Raw genomic sequence first — 19,657 nt, forward strand, 5'->3', positions numbered from 1 at the left:
TTTGCCATAACTTTTTTTCCCCCTGAAATGTTGCCATCGCTAATATTTGTGCAACTAACCAAAAGGAAAGAATAGCACGTTAAATACCAGAGGCAAATGTGGCAAAAAAAAGAAAAGAAAAGCCAAACAACAAAAATAAAATAAAAATAAAAATCCCCGATGTAGATGAATTTAAATTAAAGAGTCACGATTATAATTGATGATTCCCAGCATAAGATTCCAAGTTTTACTAATTTTGATAGATGCTAAGATGTGCTCAGCTTCCTAGCTCGCTCACGTGCAAAATCACACATAATTTATCCCCAGTAATCATCACGAATCAAGACTCCATTACTAGTTTAAGAGACCCGTGTTCGGATCGAGTTTCCCTCAATGACTTTTTATCGAGTTGTGCTTATCATATACGTACATCATTTGAAAAGCTTATCATCTGGCCCTAACTGGAAGTCCAATCAAATATTAACTTGCTTTTGCAACTTTGATCTCTTAGCCCGTCGCGCGTCCCCTTGCTCCATGGGTCTTCCGGAAAGCAACTGCCTTCTTCTAAACCTGGTATAGGTGTTCAAGTAAAAAATAACTTCGTAAACTTGAATTCGAGAGGTGGGAGATCGGAAATACTTCGTTTTTAGACGGCAATAACGTGATCATGTCCTTTTCATCGATATATTTTACATCCCTCGTTGCCGAGGTCTTCTGTGCCTTCTTTCGGTTTCCCGGTCGTGTCTATAACAAGTGAAGATCACATGCACGGATAAATTAAATAGGAGCAGCCTCGTTGCAGCGGATTCACATGAGGGCCACTGCACCATGCCCCTATATGGACAAGACCAAGAAGATTACGTACGTACATTTCTCACGCTCTAGCCTATATTAAATTGGTCATCTGGTACACATGTCATGTGCATTATTTCATCTATATTGAATTGTTCATGTGGTAAATGTAATAAAAGTATGCGAACAATCCGTTTGGAAGCATTTTCAATATAATTAATTGATAATTGAAATGATGCGGAAGAGAGAAAAGGCCATACGCGCGGAGAAGTGAAAGCGTATGCAATGTCGATATGGCCAAGATCATATACGTATGAACCTTTAAAATTTGACAACGTACACATTCAAATGGTTAGATATGTCGTTCATTTGTACGTACTATTATCGTGGTCGCGATTCCAATTTGATGTAAAATTTACATGGATTAAAAGGGGGCTAGAATCGATTTAACCGGTTGATTTTAGAAAAAAACGAACAAATTAGTACGATTTATAAGCTGGATAAGCTGACATGATTATAAATAATATAATAATTTTATGCCGCTTGCGTAGTTTAAATTATTGAATTTTACTAACATGATTCTGTGTCATGGTGGTGACGCGTTTAATACTTTCAATTCGAATATTTAATTCTTCAAGTCAAGTGTTTAATATTTTTAGTAATCATGATTAGTATTTTTTGCTTTTGCTTTATATTTAAGTGTTTAATATTACTATTGAAATATTTTATATTTTATATAATTCATCACAAATAATAAAAGTATAAAATAATTTAATTAAAATGTTAAATATTTGAATTAAATTGCTAAACGTATCTTGATAAGACGGAGTTATAAAATTTCCCTAAATTATTATATATTCTTTGATCATCAACCGACAGAATTGTACCTTTTGTCAGTGCTTAGCTATCATCAATTATTTTATTTTTTTTCCCCAAATCAATGTATATATTATTTATTAATTTGTAGTTAATTAGATCAAATTGAACTCTCCATCCATAATGTCATATTATATTCTGAAATGGCATGGCTCTTATAATTACCTTCAATAGATCGAGAGAGGAAAATAAAAAAGAACGAAAAATACAACATTAATGAGGTGCATTAGCTAACATGATTACAATCTAACTAAATTACCGTTTTTCAAATGCGAATTTTGGTATCGGAAAGCTTAATCAGATCTCAATTAATATAATTCAAGTTAGATCAATCCATAAAAGGTAAAACTTTCCTAACCATAAATTTTTATCATTCATTGCTAATATGACTCCGTGTCACGGTGACACGTTTAGTATTTTCAATTTGAGCATTTAATATTTCAGTTCAAGTGTTTAGTAGTTTAGTAATTCTGATTAGTAAATGTTCTTGCTTCTGCTTACAATTGAAGTTTTTAATATTAAGATTGAAACGTTTAATATTTTGTATAATCCATCACAAATAACAAAAGTACTAAACAAATTTAAAATACTAAACACTCGAATTAAAGTACTAAACATGTGACTTTGACATGGAGTCATAGAATTTTCCTAAATTATTATATATTATTTGATCATAAACTGACATTATTGTACCTTTTGTCAGTGCTAGCTATTATCAATTATTTTATTTTTTTCCCCATATCAATGTACATATTATTTATTAACTTGTAGTTAATTAGATCAAATTGAACTCTCCATCCTAATGTCATATTATATTCTGAAATGACACGGCTCTTATAATTACCTTCAATAGATCGAGAGGGGACAATAAAAAAGTGTGAAAAATACAGCATTAATGAGGTGCATTAGCTAACATGATTACAGTCTAACTAAATAACAGTTTTTCATATGCGAATTATCCTATCGGGAAGTTTAATCGAATCTCAATTAATTTGATTCAAGCTAGATCAATCCATAAAAACTTTTTCAATCATAAATTTTTATCATTCACAAAATCTCAAATCTAAGATTTCGTATAAATGTGAGGGTCAATTCATATTGATAACAATTTTCTTTGATCATCACCGAAGATATGGTATCAATCATCTTTCCTTTTTGTCTTTATCAAACATATCTGAGATGCTAAAATAGACAAGACAGACGAAGATTCAAATTACAAGAACATGGCCCGGATGCAATCCATGTGTTCTTTTGTATTCTATCGATCAATCATTCATATTGGAAATTCAATAATTTCACTATTTGTATTTCAACACGATTATATTTTGGTTTATATAAGCCAAGGTGATTGAAGGGCACATGAAATAATGAAGTTGTTGAAATTAAGTGATCTTAGCGTGCGCGACTTCAAATGATGGTTGTGTTGAGATGGTCGGCCTTGGTGAAGTCCTCGTGTTGCACCCACCATATGTATGAAACTGCTGAGGAGAAAATCATTTCTCGAAAATGATTAGCTCAACATAATACGAAGTTCTAGTTAATGAAATCGTTTAAATTAAGTGATCTTATTGTGTGATTTTTCAATGATAACACGCTTGGTATCAAATATCGTAAGTTATTGTCGGATGAATATATACTGCTAACCACAATATGAGCTATCATTCCCGCATGAAACTCCTACACTATGTTTGGGAGCCCTTTAGGGTGGGAGAGGAGTGAAGAGAAAAAAAATATTACACTAGTTAAAAAAAAATTTATTGCAAAGGGAGCTGTGTAGAAGAGAGAGTAGAAAATACACGAGATACTCCGAATTCTTTCAATTTAGAGGGTTAAGAATTTCTTAACAATTGAGGAAAATGAAGAGAGAACGTTTCCCTCCAAATTTCTCTCATTCTCCTTTACCTCCCCTTAAATCTCCTAAACAAGGAAAACACTCTCCATGCAAATTCAACTCCCAAACATACCCCTAGGGCTTTATCTAAGAACGACCGATCCTAAATAATTTTTAATCGATTTTCCTCCTCTTATAATTAATGACTTTTCAATATGATTAAAAGTATCATGGTATCTAACAAAGACTTGACACTAATTCAATTTGAACCGTGTCCCACATCAGTAAAGCTCTCCCAATCAAGATTTATTCATTCACAAGACTCAAATCCGAGACTTTATTTAAAAGTATAGGTATCAAACCGCTTGAATCAATTTTTATTGATTATTGATTGATATAATTATTAAAATTATTTTCGAGCCATCCCTTTTGTTTTTTTCCTTAAATTTCTTTTTTTGGAGCCAACTGCTGTTCTCAAGATCAAAAAGTGACCACTAACTAGGGGTGATCGGTTCCGAGTACCCTGTATTTTTCATAATACCCGGACCCTACCCTATAATGGACAAGTTCCAAGATTTTGGAACCGGACCCTACCCCGTTGAATCCTGGAACCGAAACTTACCCGAAACCTGTATTATACCACAAGTTCCGGGTACCCTGTTGGAACTTGTAATTTTTTTTCTTTGGCTAAATAAAATTGAAAATGTCACATATATAATCAGTAATTACACCAAATAGAATATCAACAAAGATTTAGATTAATCCATAACAACAAAAAAATAATATGTCTCATCAATCCATCGATAAAATTAAACATACATAATACGATCCCACACAACAAAGTGCTTTTGTTCTGATTCATTAGAAGAGACAATAACTTTACTCTTTCATCTTTTTTTTTAATAAATAACCGATTTTGAGTACCCTGTAGGCATAAATCGGAACCAGAACCGATATTCACCGGTTTCTGATTTTAATATCCGGATCCTATCATAATGGGTAAGTTTCGACCGATTTTGGATATATCCGATACTCGTGCACAACTCTACCACTAACCCTTCCTTGCTTTGAAAGGCCAAGGTTTGTCAAACACACACAACATTTCTATAATAATCAAAAAAAAGAAAAATTACTTTAAGAGGGGAAAAAAACTAATTTATCAACATATATCATTTTCGATTGGGAGAATTAAACTACATATAACATAAGTTGGTTGAGAAGTCTCTTTATGAAAACACGCACGCACCATTACTAACCCATTTCTCTTAATTTCTCGTTAATTATTTCCTTTGCTTATTCTTACATTATTATTTTCTATATGAGATTTCAAGAAGTGCTGTTCATATATGCTAACGAATGTCCTTTTAATTAGTGAGTGGATATCTGAGTTCAATAGTTTCAAGAAAGTTCCCAATATATTAGTCGTGTTACCGATCTATTTACGAGGGCTAATATTGTTCCTTTTTTTTTTTGAGAAACTTTGTAATTTAACATGTAAAGAAACCAAATAACTGGGAAAGTGTGAATTTCATATTTTATCTGCAAGCACAAATCTATATATATATATATATTTGTATGTATGTATGTATATAAATACATATATTACATGTGGTAACAGTATGAGTATTAAAAAAAGGGTCCACCTGTTACGTAACTGGTATGAAGCCCTTAAGAGACTAAAATCATGGACAAGCCAAAAGCTCGGGTGTCTTAATCACAATTTTTCATCTGTCTTCTTTTATGCATTGAATATAGATATAGATATAGATAAATGATATTCACCCAACAGAAAAAAAGAAACTATTTCTTGAAAAAATATTTTTCTTTCTCGATTATAAAAGAAGTTTATAAGTTTAGTAAAAGAAAATAAAGTTAAATAGAGCGGCAGAGATAATCTTGGCTAACTCTTGATTTTTTTTTATTGAGGTCGTGTATCATTTTATTAATTTTTTTCTTTTTTTGGGTTCTGAAACGATCAATGACGGGAGAATTTATCAAAACTTTTTAATTACCGGGCAATAACATGTTCTACTAGTATTCTACTGTGCTACATCTTTTTCTCTCATTTTCTTTATTTTCATATATGTATCGTAATATCTAAAAGTACAACGGGTCTTGAGTATTCTCCTAAGAGTAAAGATCTTTCAGTTAATCAAAGATGGTATAACGTAGTGGCGCAAATTCTCTCTGATAACTAAAAAGTTTCAGGTTCGATACTCACCGAGATTGCCCATACTACTCTATTAATTATTAAAATTTCTATTTTATTATACTATACCCATAAGCGTCTAATAAAAAAATTTCAATTATGAATATTTTCATTTATAATATTTGAATTTAAAATCTTATTTTAATATATGACGAGGAGAGGTCCTGCTAACGAAGCCACATCAAAAACTCCTGATTTCCTAGCTAGGATGTGTCATGTGGTCCTAAATCCCTTTTCCTCTAATATTAATAATACGTTTGATTTCAGAGTTAAAGTAATTTTGATTTTGATTGTGAAAAAGAATAAATATTGTATAATCTGTTGAATTAAAATTAAAATTAAAATTTTTGTGATTTTAACTTTAAAAATAAATAGGCCATAAAGCACTTAATACATGGCGAGGAGAGTCCCTCAAGACGTGACTCCTCCTCCTTGGGAACATGAAAGTTACTTTCTCACGAGAAGCCTAACAAGCAACCGCGCTAATTAAAATTAGTGAATCCTCTATTCACCCAAAAGTTAATGAATCCTCTCTTCTTCTCACTTTCGGGAAATTCCTCATTTGCCTTTATCAGAAGTACATAATAATAAACTTTTCTTTTAGTAGACTAATAATCTCACAATTAGTTGTCGTCACAAAATCCGCGCTTAAGTACTAAACTCTATTTAGAGATCAAGACAAAGTCAAACTAAATGTAATTATCGGTAAGTATCTAGTCAACTATTAATTTGTTATTCTATATTGATCATCCTAATGATTTTGGAAACCAACTTCTTGTTTTATTTTTTTTAATTGAAATTCCAGTTCATATCTCTTTCGTTGTTTGTCATGTGAGATTTAAGAATCCTTTCAATAAGAGAGAGAAACCAACACTGTTAAATTACATCTTGAAGGTACATCTTTGGCACTTCTTTGGTGGAAAAGTCCAGAACGTGAAAAGTTTCAATTGATTAGCATCTTCACTTCATGAAATATTATGCAAACGGTTATGTTCGTATTAAAATCTCACACGATATCATAGACTATGCTCGAAATGTTGCGCATGCGTATGCCCCCGATTTAAGAGCTTGTGAACTATTTAGGCAAACGGTTGTATCTTCTCGAAATTTCATTAAATTCTCCGACTGAAATATGAAGAATCGAAAGAGAGGAAACAATAAAAGAAGATAAAATCAGAAATGGTGATGGAGGAAAATGGAAATTACGTGGGGGGCCGCTGCAACAACGAAGACGACGGGGGATTTATGGAGAAAGGGACTGTTTCATCGTACACCGCGAAATTTCCGTTAGGCAGGAGCTGTCCTCCCAAAAGGTAAAAATCGACAGTCCCATTCTTAAGTTCAGACTAAAAGCCAAAAAGGGGAGAAAATTCATGGTAATTTCCATCTGTCCGAGTGAGATCTTCTTCTTCTTCTTCTTCTTCTGGGTTCTGAAATTTTTTTTCTCCCAAAGATTTGAGCCAAGAACAGGTCTTTGGATTGTTGTACGTGAGGGGGCATACTCGAGAAAGTACGTTGAGATCGATTCGAAAAAAGCCGCTCGATAGAACTATGTTTGAGCAGTAAAGACGGACCCGGAACAATTTTGTTTTTCACTAGTTTCTCCCTGACATGACTGAGTGTTACCGACTTAAATGGATGATGGAGAGCGATTGGTAATCGTTCTCCCAGTATACGTCGAATTGAGGGCGAACGTCCAATTCAACCCTTCTATTCAACTTACAAAGGGCGATCACAATTTGACTTGTTGACAGAAATACATGAAATGGAAATTCATACCTAGTGTATGGTAGAAATAGAATCCCCCCTCGTAGGAAGGATAACATCAGCCTTGCGTAAACTCGAACTTTCGAAGTTCTTGCACGAAATGTTGACGTTTTGACGCACTTTTTTTTTCCAATGTAAATCTTGATATCCGGATGCTCAATTGGGCCCCAATTAATCCAGTCAAGCGGATCGGGCCACTAAGGGGTAAAACTCTCACAACTGGAAATTTCTGTATTTACAAAGATTTGAATTCGAAATCTTAATTAAGCAGAACAAGCACTGAATTGTTTGAATTAATTCACTTATGGACATGTTGACTCTCCTTGAATCATCCTCATGTTAGACGTGATGTTCAAATATGGTGAGTAACAATGGCTACTTTTTTATGGATAAAAATGGCTATTTTTACACTTCCCAAATAAAAGATGAGCTTGTTCTTTCGTTTTTCCGATCAAATGACATATTATTATTGCAAAATAACCGGGAACAATTTGTAATAAAACGGACCAAATCATAGTATGTGTAGCCAAAATCAAGGGAAAAATCACGTTTATATACATCTCAAATTGTTAAGGGTGTGTTTGTTTTCGCAACAAAGTTTAACTCAACTCAACTCAACTCAACTTTTCTTCAATTCAACATCACAATCATTACTTTTTTATTTTTTAAAATATTTTTAACCATTCAATTCAATTTTTAATATTAAATTCTCTCAACTATTTATTACTTTTTCACAATTCAATAACGCAATCATTACTTAATCATTATTTTCTCTCAATTATTTATTACTTTTTCACACTTTTTCTCATAATTCAACAATACAATCATTACAAACCAATTAAAATCAAAACTCAACTTAACTCAACTTTCAATCCAAACACACTCTAAATGTCTTTGACTTTTTCTCGGGTAAAAAATGTTATTTTCTTTTCTTATTCTTTGGGCTGGAATTCTTTCCTTAATTTCAAGCTTAAAAGCCTAATACAAAAGGAAAGTGGGCCCTTTCAGGTGGTATAAATAATAAATAACATAATATAATCTAATATGGTGAGAGAATGATTGGGTAGTAAAAAAATAATGCTGCTCCGATTTCTTAAATATATAATAGATAAGTCCACTAAATAAATAACTACTAAAGTGCTTCCTACTAGGAAAATCCTATTGTTACTGTATCTGTCACTACTATAAAAATATAAGGGCGGTGTTGTAAAAACTATGGGGTTGGTCAAAGCACCATCCTAGCAAAACCAATACGATAAACATGCGGTATGAGGTTAAATATCGATAGTCGACGGTGAAAAGAACCATAATGGGACTGATACGGATGTAAAACGGCGATCCAAAGAGTCGTATCGGGATTTCATCCAAAAAAAACGAACTACAAGTACTCGTGTCTATAACTCTACCGTACATCGGTTAAAATACGAACACGGTTGATGATCCTTTACGCGTCAGTTTGGCTTAACGCTCTAAAGTTATCGGCCCCGTTGAAGGGTAAGCAATTCCTGAAGTTGTAAGATATGTCATGTCTGAAATAAAGTGGCGACAGTAATTGATGGACTAATCGAACAGCGTGGAACAATACCGAGACCGTACCTGGACCGAGCCGCATCCTTGTGCTGTATAAATGGCGACACGCAATCCCACCCCGACGGTTGTGATCCAGCCTTTGAATGGTTGGAGGCTGCAGCACATAAAAGAAAGAACACCCTCTGCCGCCATTACCAACACCGACAAGAAGAACAGCTAACCTACCCGACGGTCAGAAGAAGAAGAAGAAGAACGGAAGTTGTAATGATCTTCCTTCATCCTGAGCTGACCCTTCTCTTTTCTCCTATAAATGGGGAAAAAGAAATTACTTTTTTTTTTAATTTGATGATTTTAAATCCGAATTTGTCGAGCCCAATTTCCATTCCTGCACCTCTCTCTCTCCACTTGTCATTCAAGTTTCTCGGGGAAGTCTTATGATTCGATCAGTTCCGTGTCGTGGGTTCGATTCAGTAGTAGAGGAGAACAGAAACTAAGATATGTCCATTCGGTTTCTCGCACCGTGCCACGTTGTGGGTAACGCCTCCGTGACCTTCACGAGACAGCCTTTCTGAATTTTCTCGATGCAATCCTCTGTCTGTCCGTCTGTCCGTCTGTCTGTGATGTTCGCGATTGGTTGTTTCTATTTCTACATGGGTTTTTTGAATTATTGAATTTGAATGTGGAAAAATTTGTTCTTGAGCAGTTTGAGATTCAAGCGGATTCGGTGAGAAAGAGGAATCTCTGTTCCTTACCCGAAGAGACTCTGAGGATACTCTATATAAGGAGGCAATACAGCTCGAGAATTTCGAGTCTTTCTTCCAGCTTCGGAGCTGGGAATAGGGGCTTCTGCTGGGACCCGACTAGTATCCACCGCTCATTGAAGGCCTCGGGCCTCGGTCGGTGGATGTGCAGAGGAACATCGTCCGCGACGGTCAGGAATGGATAGGACGGAGAGGCTGTTAATGGCGGTCCTATCGGAGACTCAGGCCGGGGCAGAGTCGATGCTTGGGACCATCAGGATCGCGGTGCTTCCCATCGCGAAGGTCTTCACTATGTGCTTCCTGGGCTTCCTGATGGCGTCCAAGTACGTCAACATCCTGCCCACTAGTGGCCGGAAGCTGCTCAACGGGGTTAGCATCTCGACTCGGTGTTTTACCAGTTCTGTGATTTTGGGATGCCAAATAAGATGGCCTGTTCTTCGTGTGGCAACTTACTGGTTTTTCTCGAGTCCTATGCAATAGTGACCCACAACGGCCACTGCCGGACGGGGGCCTTAATGAATTAACTGTTAAGTGATGATTGTGATCTCGAATTGATTTTGATGGATTATGGAATTGATTTCTTCCTTGTCTGTTGTTGCAGTTGGTGTTTTCGCTTCTGCTCCCATGTCTAATATTCTCTCAACTCGGGCAAGCCATTACTTTGCAAAAGATGATTCAGTGGTGAGTAGTGCAGATCCTACTGTTGGATTGCTTTTGTTGGATAGAGCAACAGTTTTTGGAGCACTTAGTGTTGAGACACCATTGTTTCCCTGATTGTTGCAGGTGGTTTATTCCCATGAATATTGTCCTTGCCACCATCTCTGGCTCAATTATTGGGTTCATTGTTGCATCAATCGTCCGCCCGCCTTACCCGTTTTTCAAATTTACAATAGTTCAAATTGGCATCGGTGAGCAACTTCTTCCCCTGATATAGTTATCATTCTCTTAAGCGTTAAAAACAGCACTGCTCGGACGCATTATATGTATTGCTTTTGTGAACTACAGAACAGGGCAGGAGACCTATGATGTTGTTTTGGTGTCATTACACATCTTTGGCAGGATGTCAATGAGGCTGTTTCTGTTATTATGCTGCTGTATAAGACCATTAAAATCTATCTTTATGTATAGTTGATAGTCGACTCTCTCTCTTCAGATTACGCATACGATTCCATAATTGTGTTAGTTCTTTGAGTGACATGAGCTTAACTAATGTTACAGGGAACATCGGGAATGTGCCCCTGGTGCTGATTGCTGCTCTGTGCAGAGACAAAAACAACCCTTTTGGTGATTTCGATAAATGTAGCACGGATGGCACAGCCTATATTTCATTCGGGCAGTGGGTAAATCTTTACCAGTTGTCCATCTTTTCCATTAGGGTTACTACATGTCTCTTATGTAAAGTAGTTGCCACTTTGTCAGTGTGAAAAGATTGCATAGCAGTAATTGTGCAAATTCAGCTGCTGTCTTTTGTTAACTCAAGAGCCTTCATGTTTAATAAGGAAGTTGACCACAAAAGCATACCGGACAATTGTTTGATTGATGAACCAGTCTTCCTTCCTGGGTAACTTAACTTGTCTTTGCATGTATAGGTTGGTGCAATCGTCTTATACACGTACGTATTTAATATGTTGGCGCCTCCTCCTGAAGGAACTTTTTACATCGAAGACGCAGATCTTCCCGTGAGAAACCCTTTGAAAGAAGGTGCACCAAATGAAAAGGATACTGCATCAGAAAAAATTCCTCTGCTTACTCAAGAAGCACAACCCGATCCCGCTCCAGTTAAAAAGGGAAAGGTAAAATTATTTTGATTTTTTGTTTCTAATCTTTTCAGGGACAACTCTCTCAAAAAAAAATAATTTACGAATTACTTTTTCCTTCATATAGTTTAGGACGACTCTAATTTGTTGTCGTTATTGTCTCAGATACGAGAAATCCTAGATTTTCTATATGAGAAGTTGAAGCTCAAACAAATTATTCAGCCTCCTATTGTCGCTTCGGTAATTTTCACATTCCTCTTCACCAGTCTCAGTTATTTATTTTTATCTTTCTCCTCCTTGTCGACGAAGTGATAAAGCTACCTACACTTAGAAGATACTGCTTCTGAATTATGATCGTGTTGGTTCTGATATCATTTTTGTTGGAATTTACTGTTTTCTTGGGCAGATTTTGGCACTAGGGCTCGGAGTAATTCCATTTTTTAAGCGCTTGTTATTTACAGCTGACGCTCCTCTTTTCTTCTTAACTGATAGCTGCATTATTCTCGGGTATGTACTACTCTGGTAGCATTATGAAAAAGTATTACTATATCTTCAGGTCACTGCTTATGGGAATTTCTCAATTTGCTCCATGAGTTCGTGTTGGCTACCAAGACCTCTAGCCCAATTAATGTTAAGAATTCGAGTTAAAAAACTCGAATTTGGGTCGCTGAGATGACATTATTATAATTTTTATTGGTTTTATCTTACTATGTTTGTGTGCCTGCTTCAGGGAGGCCATGATCCCATGCATATTGTTGGCATTAGGAGGCAACCTCGTTGATGGTGTGTTGAATCATCTATATATTTGTTCTGTAAATATTACTTTTTCCATCATAGATTTTTGCAAATAAAAATCAGCAAGTATTCTTCCTTTGGCATCCGTCATAACTATTTATTTATCTGTTGCTTTTAGGCCCGGGAAGCTCAAAGCTTGGTTTAAGGACCACAGCTGCTATTATCTTCGGACGTTTAGTCCTGGTACCTCCGACAGGTCTTGGCATCGTAATGCTAGCAGATAAGCTGGGCTTTCTCCCAGCCGGAGATAAGATGTTCCGATTCGTCCTACTGCTGCAGCACACAATGCCGACATCAGTCCTCTCCGGTAAGGACCCAATTTTAAAAGTATAAAGAAAGAAGGCACCTCAAACTGGCCAAACTTTGTCTGATTGGATTGGCTTCTGATTATTTTCTTGGATCATGTTCTAGGTGCCGTCGCTAATCTACGGGGCTGCGGTCGGGAAGCCGCTGCGGTGCTGTTTTGGGTCCACATTTTCGCGATACTGTCGATGGCGGGATGGATCACCCTCTACCTCAACTTACTCTTTTAAGTGCTCCCAACTATCCCTTGTCCAGGGAAAGATTGTCAAGTCATCCGCCGTTTTGTACCCACACCTTACCCGTTAGTATTGCAAAGTGCCGACTTACTGATCAGATACCCTAGAATTCTTTCTTTGTAAGAATGAAGGGAACCGCATAGTGCGATACTACTAGAGGAGCGTCTTCCACTTACAAGATCTATACAAAAGAGCGCTTGCAATGTTTCATGTTCTTCGCTATTTATGTTAGTTTATAGTTCTTTTATCATTTATCATATTTAAATTTTGGCTATTGAGAATCTTGTCGTGTGGTACGTACGTGCTGCAATTATTGAGAGAGAACATGGCATATAAAGTTGAATGCCCCTCAATTATGCAGTGCGGATCCCATGGCCATGCTAGTGTGAGCTGTAAGTGAGGATGGTTTCCCACCATTTTGTCATCATATATGTTTCTCATCTACATTGGACACTTTCCATGTCCATTTCATGGCTTGCAGAAGTTAAATTGCATCAGTTTCGATAGAATCTGATCCTGCCGTGTCACATTCGATTACTCTCTCAATGACTTCACCTTTATGCCGGGGTCACATTGCCTTGACATGGTAGTTGGTTCTTTCTTTTCCCGAACGCGATCTCCTCAAATAGCACAAGCTCCGTGTAGGTATAGAAGAGGGCTCATTTAACAGATGAGCACCCACTGCATAAGTTTTAATCAATTTTGTGTGCCTTCGAGGCAGAGCTAATCGGTATATACCATTGCATCTCAATCTGCATATTAACATTGTTCTCCGAGTAACTTTCTCTTCTATATATGGTGGGGCTACATACAATTTTCCTTCTTCATTACTGAGTATATGGGCATATATCAGCCAGTTTAAATTCTACAATTAGGCCAAGGCAATCAAACCCCAGTGCCTCGTGCAAAATGCCGCGAGATTTCCTTCCATGTTCAGACCACAAACCATCTCCTTCCGATAAAACCGTCCCATAGATAGGTCGCACATTCAAGCTCCTTTTCAAGTGGTATATGATACCATAGTGGTCTCAGAATAGCTGGAAGAACAGGCTAGTCGATCCGTCGCCGAATGACCTGAGATCTGCAGATTTGACGAGAGCTCTGCACAATGGACACGTCCGCTCTCTCTCGAACCTGAAAGACATTCATACAAGCAGAATATCTTAGGCCTTGAACATAGATTTGAGATCTCAGGTTTTGACCACTCTTCCCAAATTCGGAAAAAGTTTTAGCAGAGAAACGTGATTCTAGATTTTTGAACTTTAAAAGCAAATGAGCTATCTTAGAGCAGCGGAATGGGAATCAAGAGTTGACCATAATTCCCATCGACTCACCATTCAGAGACGCAGTCTTCACAAAATATGTGCTTGCAACGAAGTAAGATAGGAGCATGCATCTTCTCCTGGCAAATAGCACACAGATCTCCAGCTGCATTGACCTGCAATTTTTTCATCAAGTATAGTATACCGTGTTGAAAAATATTCCCTTCGAGGAAATCACAGCCATATGTAAATCCAATGCCAAAAATAAAAGTATGAGGATATTATGAAAAGTTTATTGCCTCTAGCTTCGTACCTGCTCTGCAGTTGCATATGCCCCATAGTGGACCTCCTTACGGGACAGTGCCCTCAATGCAGTAAAGAAGCATTGCACCTGATAATTGAACTCTTAAGTTTTTATACAAGCAAAAATCTGTACAGGAATTGAAAATTCTTGAAAAGGAAAATAACTAATTTAATTTTAAACCAGAATGCTATACCTTCTCAACAACAGATGTAAGCTTGAAAGTCAAATACAGCCCTGTCATTAATGACGAGAAGAGGCTCCCATATTCCTTGTTCAAGAAGAAACGGTACCAGACAGGAGTCGGCAGTAATGCACGATATAGCAACAGTAGATATTCAACCAGAGTTAGCATTTGACCCTGCAAAGGTCACAACTTAGAAGCCTAAGCAACAAAGATAAATCCAGTCTAAAGGACAGGGCCAACCATTTTCAAGAGACAGCACGGAATATATACTCTGTTACATAACAATCAGATAAACTAACCTGCCTCCGGTAATTTCTCCCTCGACTATTCCTGTAATACATCAACAAGAAGCACTTCAAGACCATTGCAGCTTGCCGGACCATTGTATCTGCAAGAGAGTAAATTCTTAAGACTTCAAAACACAACCTAGCATTTTTTTAGTTCCAAAAAGCAGAGAGAGGGGGTCCATAATGACAGATGGCAGACTCATCAGGAAGCATTTTTCACAGGAGAAAAACAAGAAGCAGCAACCAAAATCTTCACGAATGAAACACCGATAAAGAAAAAGGACCTCAATTACGATTCAAGCAATTGATAAACAATCAAATGTGAGGATCTAAACCTTTTGCTTTGTTTTTTCTAGCAAATTTTCTTTGTGACTCGTCCAAGAAAGTTAAGCAAGTCACATAATAGGAAGGATAAAGAATCCTTGTCCCTCATCTCCAAAAGATAGAGGAAATGGAGCAAATGATCCCCGCCTTAATATAGTCAAAACCTCAACAATGCCCTTACAAAAATTAGACCACTCATGAAGCATCATTCTAATCCCCACCCTTTTCACTTTACAAAGCTTGCTTCATTATATGTTTGAGAGCAAGTCATTGAAATGTTCGCATGGACACCAGAGTACTTTTGTACGAGTTCCTAACAACCCAAAAAAGAAAGGGTACAGTTAAATAAGTTATAATGGGCAGCTGAGGAAAAGCATCTTTCCAACTGAAAAGATTAATGAAGATTGATCCAAAATTAAAGTTCTCAATCTCAAGTTCCCTCAAACATACTTTAAAAGCAGTCAGCCATTTTAAGGGGACTATAGGCTTCAAATGGTCCCAAAATTGCCCAATTATCAATTGCTGGACACGATCAATATAAGATGCCATAGATAACTATCCACCCAGAAGCTTTCCTTTCCTTTTTCTTTTTTTCTTTCTTATCCCATCTCTCTCTTCTTGCTTGTTTTAGACAACTCACCCATCCTAGTGTCACTCTAGTCCTTGCCCTAATATAGCACACACCAACCATCAAGCTTTCTAAGACCTATATTTATGTCCATGCACAACCCTCTACATAAACCCAACTCTTCCAATTTCCCCCTTTTTCCCGTCCTCTCTCCCAACTCCTTAAACAGCATAATTGCATCCTCTCACCCTCATTCAGTGTCAGATACGCGACTCCATAGCGTTATTCTTCAGCAAAAGAATGTAGAGTCGATCTTGTATGATGGGCCACGCAAAGGGTGAAAGCAATTGACGATCTTCCAAACTAACTCACAAGTTACCGATTCAAAATTTCTCGAACACGGTACCAGAAGAATAGTTGGGAAATTAGGAAAGAACATACCGTTGACCATAATGATGAAAATTGCATGCCAGAATGGTGGTATAGCCTTTGGAGGAAGCATAATCAATGGATATAAGAGATCATCTCTCCTGTACCACCAGTACACACCAGCAACATGGAGAGCAAATGCAAGTGAAATACCAGCAAGAACTGGAATTCTCCTCTCCCCCTACAGCAACCATGAATTGCAGCTCTTACATATATTGACCAAATCCAAAATCATGAAAACTGACGTAAGTCGAAGAATAAGTATATAGGATTAAGCACCTTTAGCGCAGTTTGTTTTCTTAAAATGTCATTTGACTTGAACAATACAGCTGCAATCCATATTGTAATGAAGAAACCTGCAATTCCTTGCAAAAATAAGGTCAGAGGTCAACAACTAAATAAACCAAATGCACATATATTTAGCTCAGTGGGAACAGATTAACGAACTTGCATGGTCTATTCAGCTAGATATATCACCAATGATAGCTGTATTCAAACATAATGTATTACTGCTATTCTAATCTCATAATCAATTTTTACTCTTATGATACCAATAAAGCAAACAATCATAGTACCTGAAGTTTGATTAGATAGAGTACTTATAATAAACTATAACAGAAAAATGGCCACTTCACTTACCGCAGTTTATTCTCAGATAAAGATTTCTAACCATCCAGACCATTTATAACAGATATAATGCCTGAGAAGAGCTTACTTGCTAATCATAATAAGTCAACCCCAGTTCAAGACCTCATAGTTAAATTGTCCATCTTGTTTAAGAAAATATTGCCAGTTTCACTCAAGTTTACCAAAACCTAGATCCATCTCCCATCTCTGCTCATCAAGGTTTCTCCCACATCATCTATACTAGAAAAAGTTAATCTTAGTATACTGGGGTAATTTCAGAAAGTCAGGGCTACTACAAAAACATCTGACACAGTCAAGACTCAGATATTCACACAGCTCTGTAGAAAAAAGGAGCATCAACAGGGAAGTTAACAAAGAGGGGGGGGGGGGGGGGGGGGGGGGGGGGGGAATCGTCAGTCCTTTGGCAATTTTGGTAATGTAGTGCAAGAAATCAGATGCAAGTATTCCCAAGAAGATACCTTGTAAATGTTGTCGGATGAAAACAACCAAAAGAAGCAAAGAAAACGGCAGGACCTGCTCGATCCACCTTGCTGCCTGCTGAATATCATATCTCTGGTAAGTTGAATCCCTACCATTACCCTCGCCAACTTCACTATCATTAGCCCCAGCAGCTGATGCAGTCGGAGCACCCTCATCAACCCCACTCCTTATATCGCCCTGCCCATCACCTCCAGCCACTGGCCGGACAGACACCTCGTCCTGGGAAGAAGGTTCCCTCACTTGCTGATGACCACCCACCACCAGTCCCGCCCCGTCCCTGTGGTGCTCCTGTTCCCCAGCCCCAATTATCCTAATCGACACCTCTCCATCACCGCCACTCAGTGAGGTATCTTCCACCCTACTGTGAACAACTCCGGAGGTGGCGCTCCCGCTAAACAAAGGCTCAACTTCCGGGTGATTCGGGCGGGTCCTCAACAAGCCGGAGTATTCGAGCAACGTCGATATAGGCGCCTGAATGATATTCGAAGCCGATAAAATGCCATATCTTCTGAAATTAGAGGTGCCACTACTGCCAATTCCAGTAGCTGACCCCCTGTACGAGTCTGAATTGCCGCCAGACGCTTCCATCCGTCTCGCTGCCCTAAACCTAACCCTGTATTCAGCAAGGCTACCCCATAAAAAACGCAATATTCTCCCAAGAAGCAATCCAGAAACTAAAACAATCGGTACAGCATAAATTGAACAAGAACATCCGTCACTAATCAAATGGGGTAGAAGCAAACACACCTTTGAAAGCGAAACTCCGTGGAGGAAACCCTTGAATCAGATGACCAATGTCATGCCCTCGGAAGCCCCAATCCCCCGGAAACCGATCAAAGGGCTCGAAAGGAGTAATTTTGAGAACGAAAAGTCAACAGGGGCGGAGAGACCGAGACACACGGAGAGAGGGAGGGGGAGATAGAAAGAGAGACAGCGTGATTTGACCGGGACCGAATCAAACACCGAGCTCCCCTGCTTGATAATCTTGAAACGCGGCGGACATTAAAGACCAGGCAATCATCAACCCGACAAGACGAGGGGAAACAGTAGTCTGAGGAGAAGGAACAGCTCGAGGAATTAGGGTTTGCGGGGAAAGGGGAGGGGGGTCGATGATCGGATGGAGAAGGACGAAGAACGAAGAAGAAGAGGAGGAAGAATAGGCGCTGACCTTTTGCTTTAAGCCTCTCCCCTCTTTTTTTTTTTTTTTTTTTTATTTTCGCTCGCTTGAAATGATCACCCAATCCAATTGGAAGAAAAGAAAAACCGGAAAGAGAGAGAGAGCGCGCAGAACCTGAAAATTGACAGTAATAAATCATAAACATAAATAAATAAATATACCGTCAAAAAATACATTGTATGTTTTCATCCAATTTTATTTTTCTGGACAAATTTTAATATAATTTCTAGTTCCAATTAATCCATTCTCGAGTCGGTTCAACCGGACTATCGTATTGTCGATTGAACGGTTTATACTGGTTCCGAACTCTCCCTTATGAATGACGACTTTGCATGGCAGGGACGACCAAGCGGCAATGAAGCAGTTTGAACTTGAACACTATCTCGTATATAAGAACTATACCTTTATCAATTGATCGTGCATTTACTTATTAGAGATGTGCCTACTCGGTACGCTGTGATGCTCTATAAGTTTTAGTTTACGGAGTTTGCGGGTTCGATGTTATTTTGTGGTGAAAAAACGGCATCCAATCGTACATGAGAAACATTGTTGGGGTCACCAAGAATATGAGGAGCATTCCATACGCAAGTGAGAGAGTGTTCTTCAAAGCAATCAATCATGGAGCGGAAGAAGGTATCTACGAATGAATCCCATAAATTCACTTATGTTTGTTATCCATATCCACTTCTAAAAATTACAATAAAGAATAATTACTTTTCCTTCTTTTTTTTTCTTACGACGGGTATCGGAAGAGGTGAAAACAAATAGGTTACGTACGATATTCATTATAGAACGATCTTCTGACGTTATAAAAAAAAAAGGCAAGACGAACTAATGAGATTATGCTTTACGTTCATTTTCTTGGATTGGATTGTATTAACCGACACTTATCTAAACCTAAACCGTAATCAATTAATGATGACAAAACCAAATGCCCACCGGGACCAAAAAAAAAAAAAGAAGGTAAAAATTTTTAAAAAATCAGAGCATAAGTGCTTGCAGATGACTTACTCATGGGCCTACCGACGGCCCACTAAGACCATGAGCTCACACCTGGCCCAATAAACCTAATTGGGCTTCCAGACGAGGCCCATGGTTCAAAATAGGCCTTTGGGCCAACTCTTAGGAAACTCCTTGCCCGGGGAAATATTTTCTTCC

General features: G+C 37.7%; 2 protein-coding genes across 5 annotated transcripts; one reads left to right on the plus strand and one right to left on the minus strand.

Moving 5' to 3' along the window:
* Window positions 1–9,090: 9,090 nt before the first annotated feature.
* LOC116207177 (protein PIN-LIKES 6) lies at window positions 9,091–13,280 on the plus strand. 3 transcript variants are annotated; one of them, XM_031540059.1, is made up of 11 exons: window positions 9,091–9,245; window positions 9,688–10,114; window positions 10,347–10,426; window positions 10,529–10,653; window positions 10,964–11,085; window positions 11,335–11,538; window positions 11,668–11,742; window positions 11,909–12,009; window positions 12,233–12,285; window positions 12,416–12,604; window positions 12,709–13,280. In XM_031540059.1, exons 2-11 carry the CDS (start codon window positions 9,923–9,925, stop codon window positions 12,828–12,830), a joined length of 1,263 nt encoding a protein of 420 aa, XP_031395919.1. In that variant the 5' UTR covers window positions 9,091–9,245; window positions 9,688–9,922; the 3' UTR covers window positions 12,831–13,280. The 3 variants fall into 3 exon arrangements, with proteins under 3 accessions (XP_031395919.1, XP_031395918.1, XP_031395920.1); XM_031540058.1 differs by lacking the exon at window positions 9,091–9,245 and adding an exon at window positions 9,252–9,518; XM_031540060.1 differs by lacking the exon at window positions 9,091–9,245 and adding an exon at window positions 9,317–9,514.
* Window positions 13,281–13,536: 256 nt separating this feature from the next.
* LOC116207176 (RING finger and transmembrane domain-containing protein 2) lies at window positions 13,537–18,535 on the minus strand. Of its 2 annotated transcripts, none has more exons than XM_031540056.1 (9): window positions 18,070–18,535; window positions 17,301–17,935; window positions 16,474–16,559; window positions 16,207–16,375; window positions 14,886–14,974; window positions 14,596–14,760; window positions 14,412–14,489; window positions 14,171–14,274; window positions 13,537–13,970 (listed from the first exon to the last, which is right to left on the minus strand). In XM_031540056.1, exons 2-9 carry the CDS (start codon window positions 17,908–17,910, stop codon window positions 13,865–13,867), a joined length of 1,407 nt encoding a protein of 468 aa, XP_031395916.1. In that variant the 5' UTR covers window positions 17,911–17,935; window positions 18,070–18,535; the 3' UTR covers window positions 13,537–13,864. The 2 variants fall into 2 exon arrangements, with proteins under 2 accessions (XP_031395916.1, XP_031395917.1); XM_031540057.1 differs by having other exon boundaries at window positions 16,474–16,550; window positions 18,070–18,533.
* Between the last annotated feature and the right edge of the window lie 1,122 nt (window positions 18,536–19,657).

Source organism: Punica granatum, chromosome 5 (assembly GCF_007655135.1).
Source record: "Punica granatum isolate Tunisia-2019 chromosome 5, ASM765513v2, whole genome shotgun sequence".
In the NCBI taxonomy this organism is placed as follows: Eukaryota; Viridiplantae; Streptophyta; class Magnoliopsida; order Myrtales; family Lythraceae; genus Punica; species Punica granatum.

Bases quoted from the DNA above. Each gene is read 5' to 3' on its own strand.
- LOC116207177 (XM_031540059.1), top strand. From the start codon at position 9,923: ATGGATAGGACGGAGAGGCTGTTAATGGCGGTCCTATCGGAGACTCAG. The intron at 11,539-11,667 runs GTAAAATTATTT...TTATTGTCTCAG, and splicing joins CTCCAGTTAAAAAGGGAAAG to ATACGAGAAATCCTAGATTT. The intron at 12,010-12,232 runs GTATGTACTACT...TGCCTGCTTCAG, and splicing joins GATAGCTGCATTATTCTCGG to GGAGGCCATGATCCCATGCA.
- LOC116207176 (XM_031540056.1), bottom strand. From the start codon at position 17,910: ATGGAAGCGTCTGGCGGCAATTCAGACTCGTACAGGGGGTCAGCTACT. The intron at 14,975-16,206 runs GTATGTTCTTTC...ACTCTCTTGCAG, and splicing joins TTTCATCATTATGGTCAACG to ATACAATGGTCCGGCAAGCT. The intron at 14,761-14,885 runs GTTAGTTTATCT...TGACCTTTGCAG, and splicing joins GGAGAAATTACCGGAGGCAG to GGTCAAATGCTAACTCTGGT.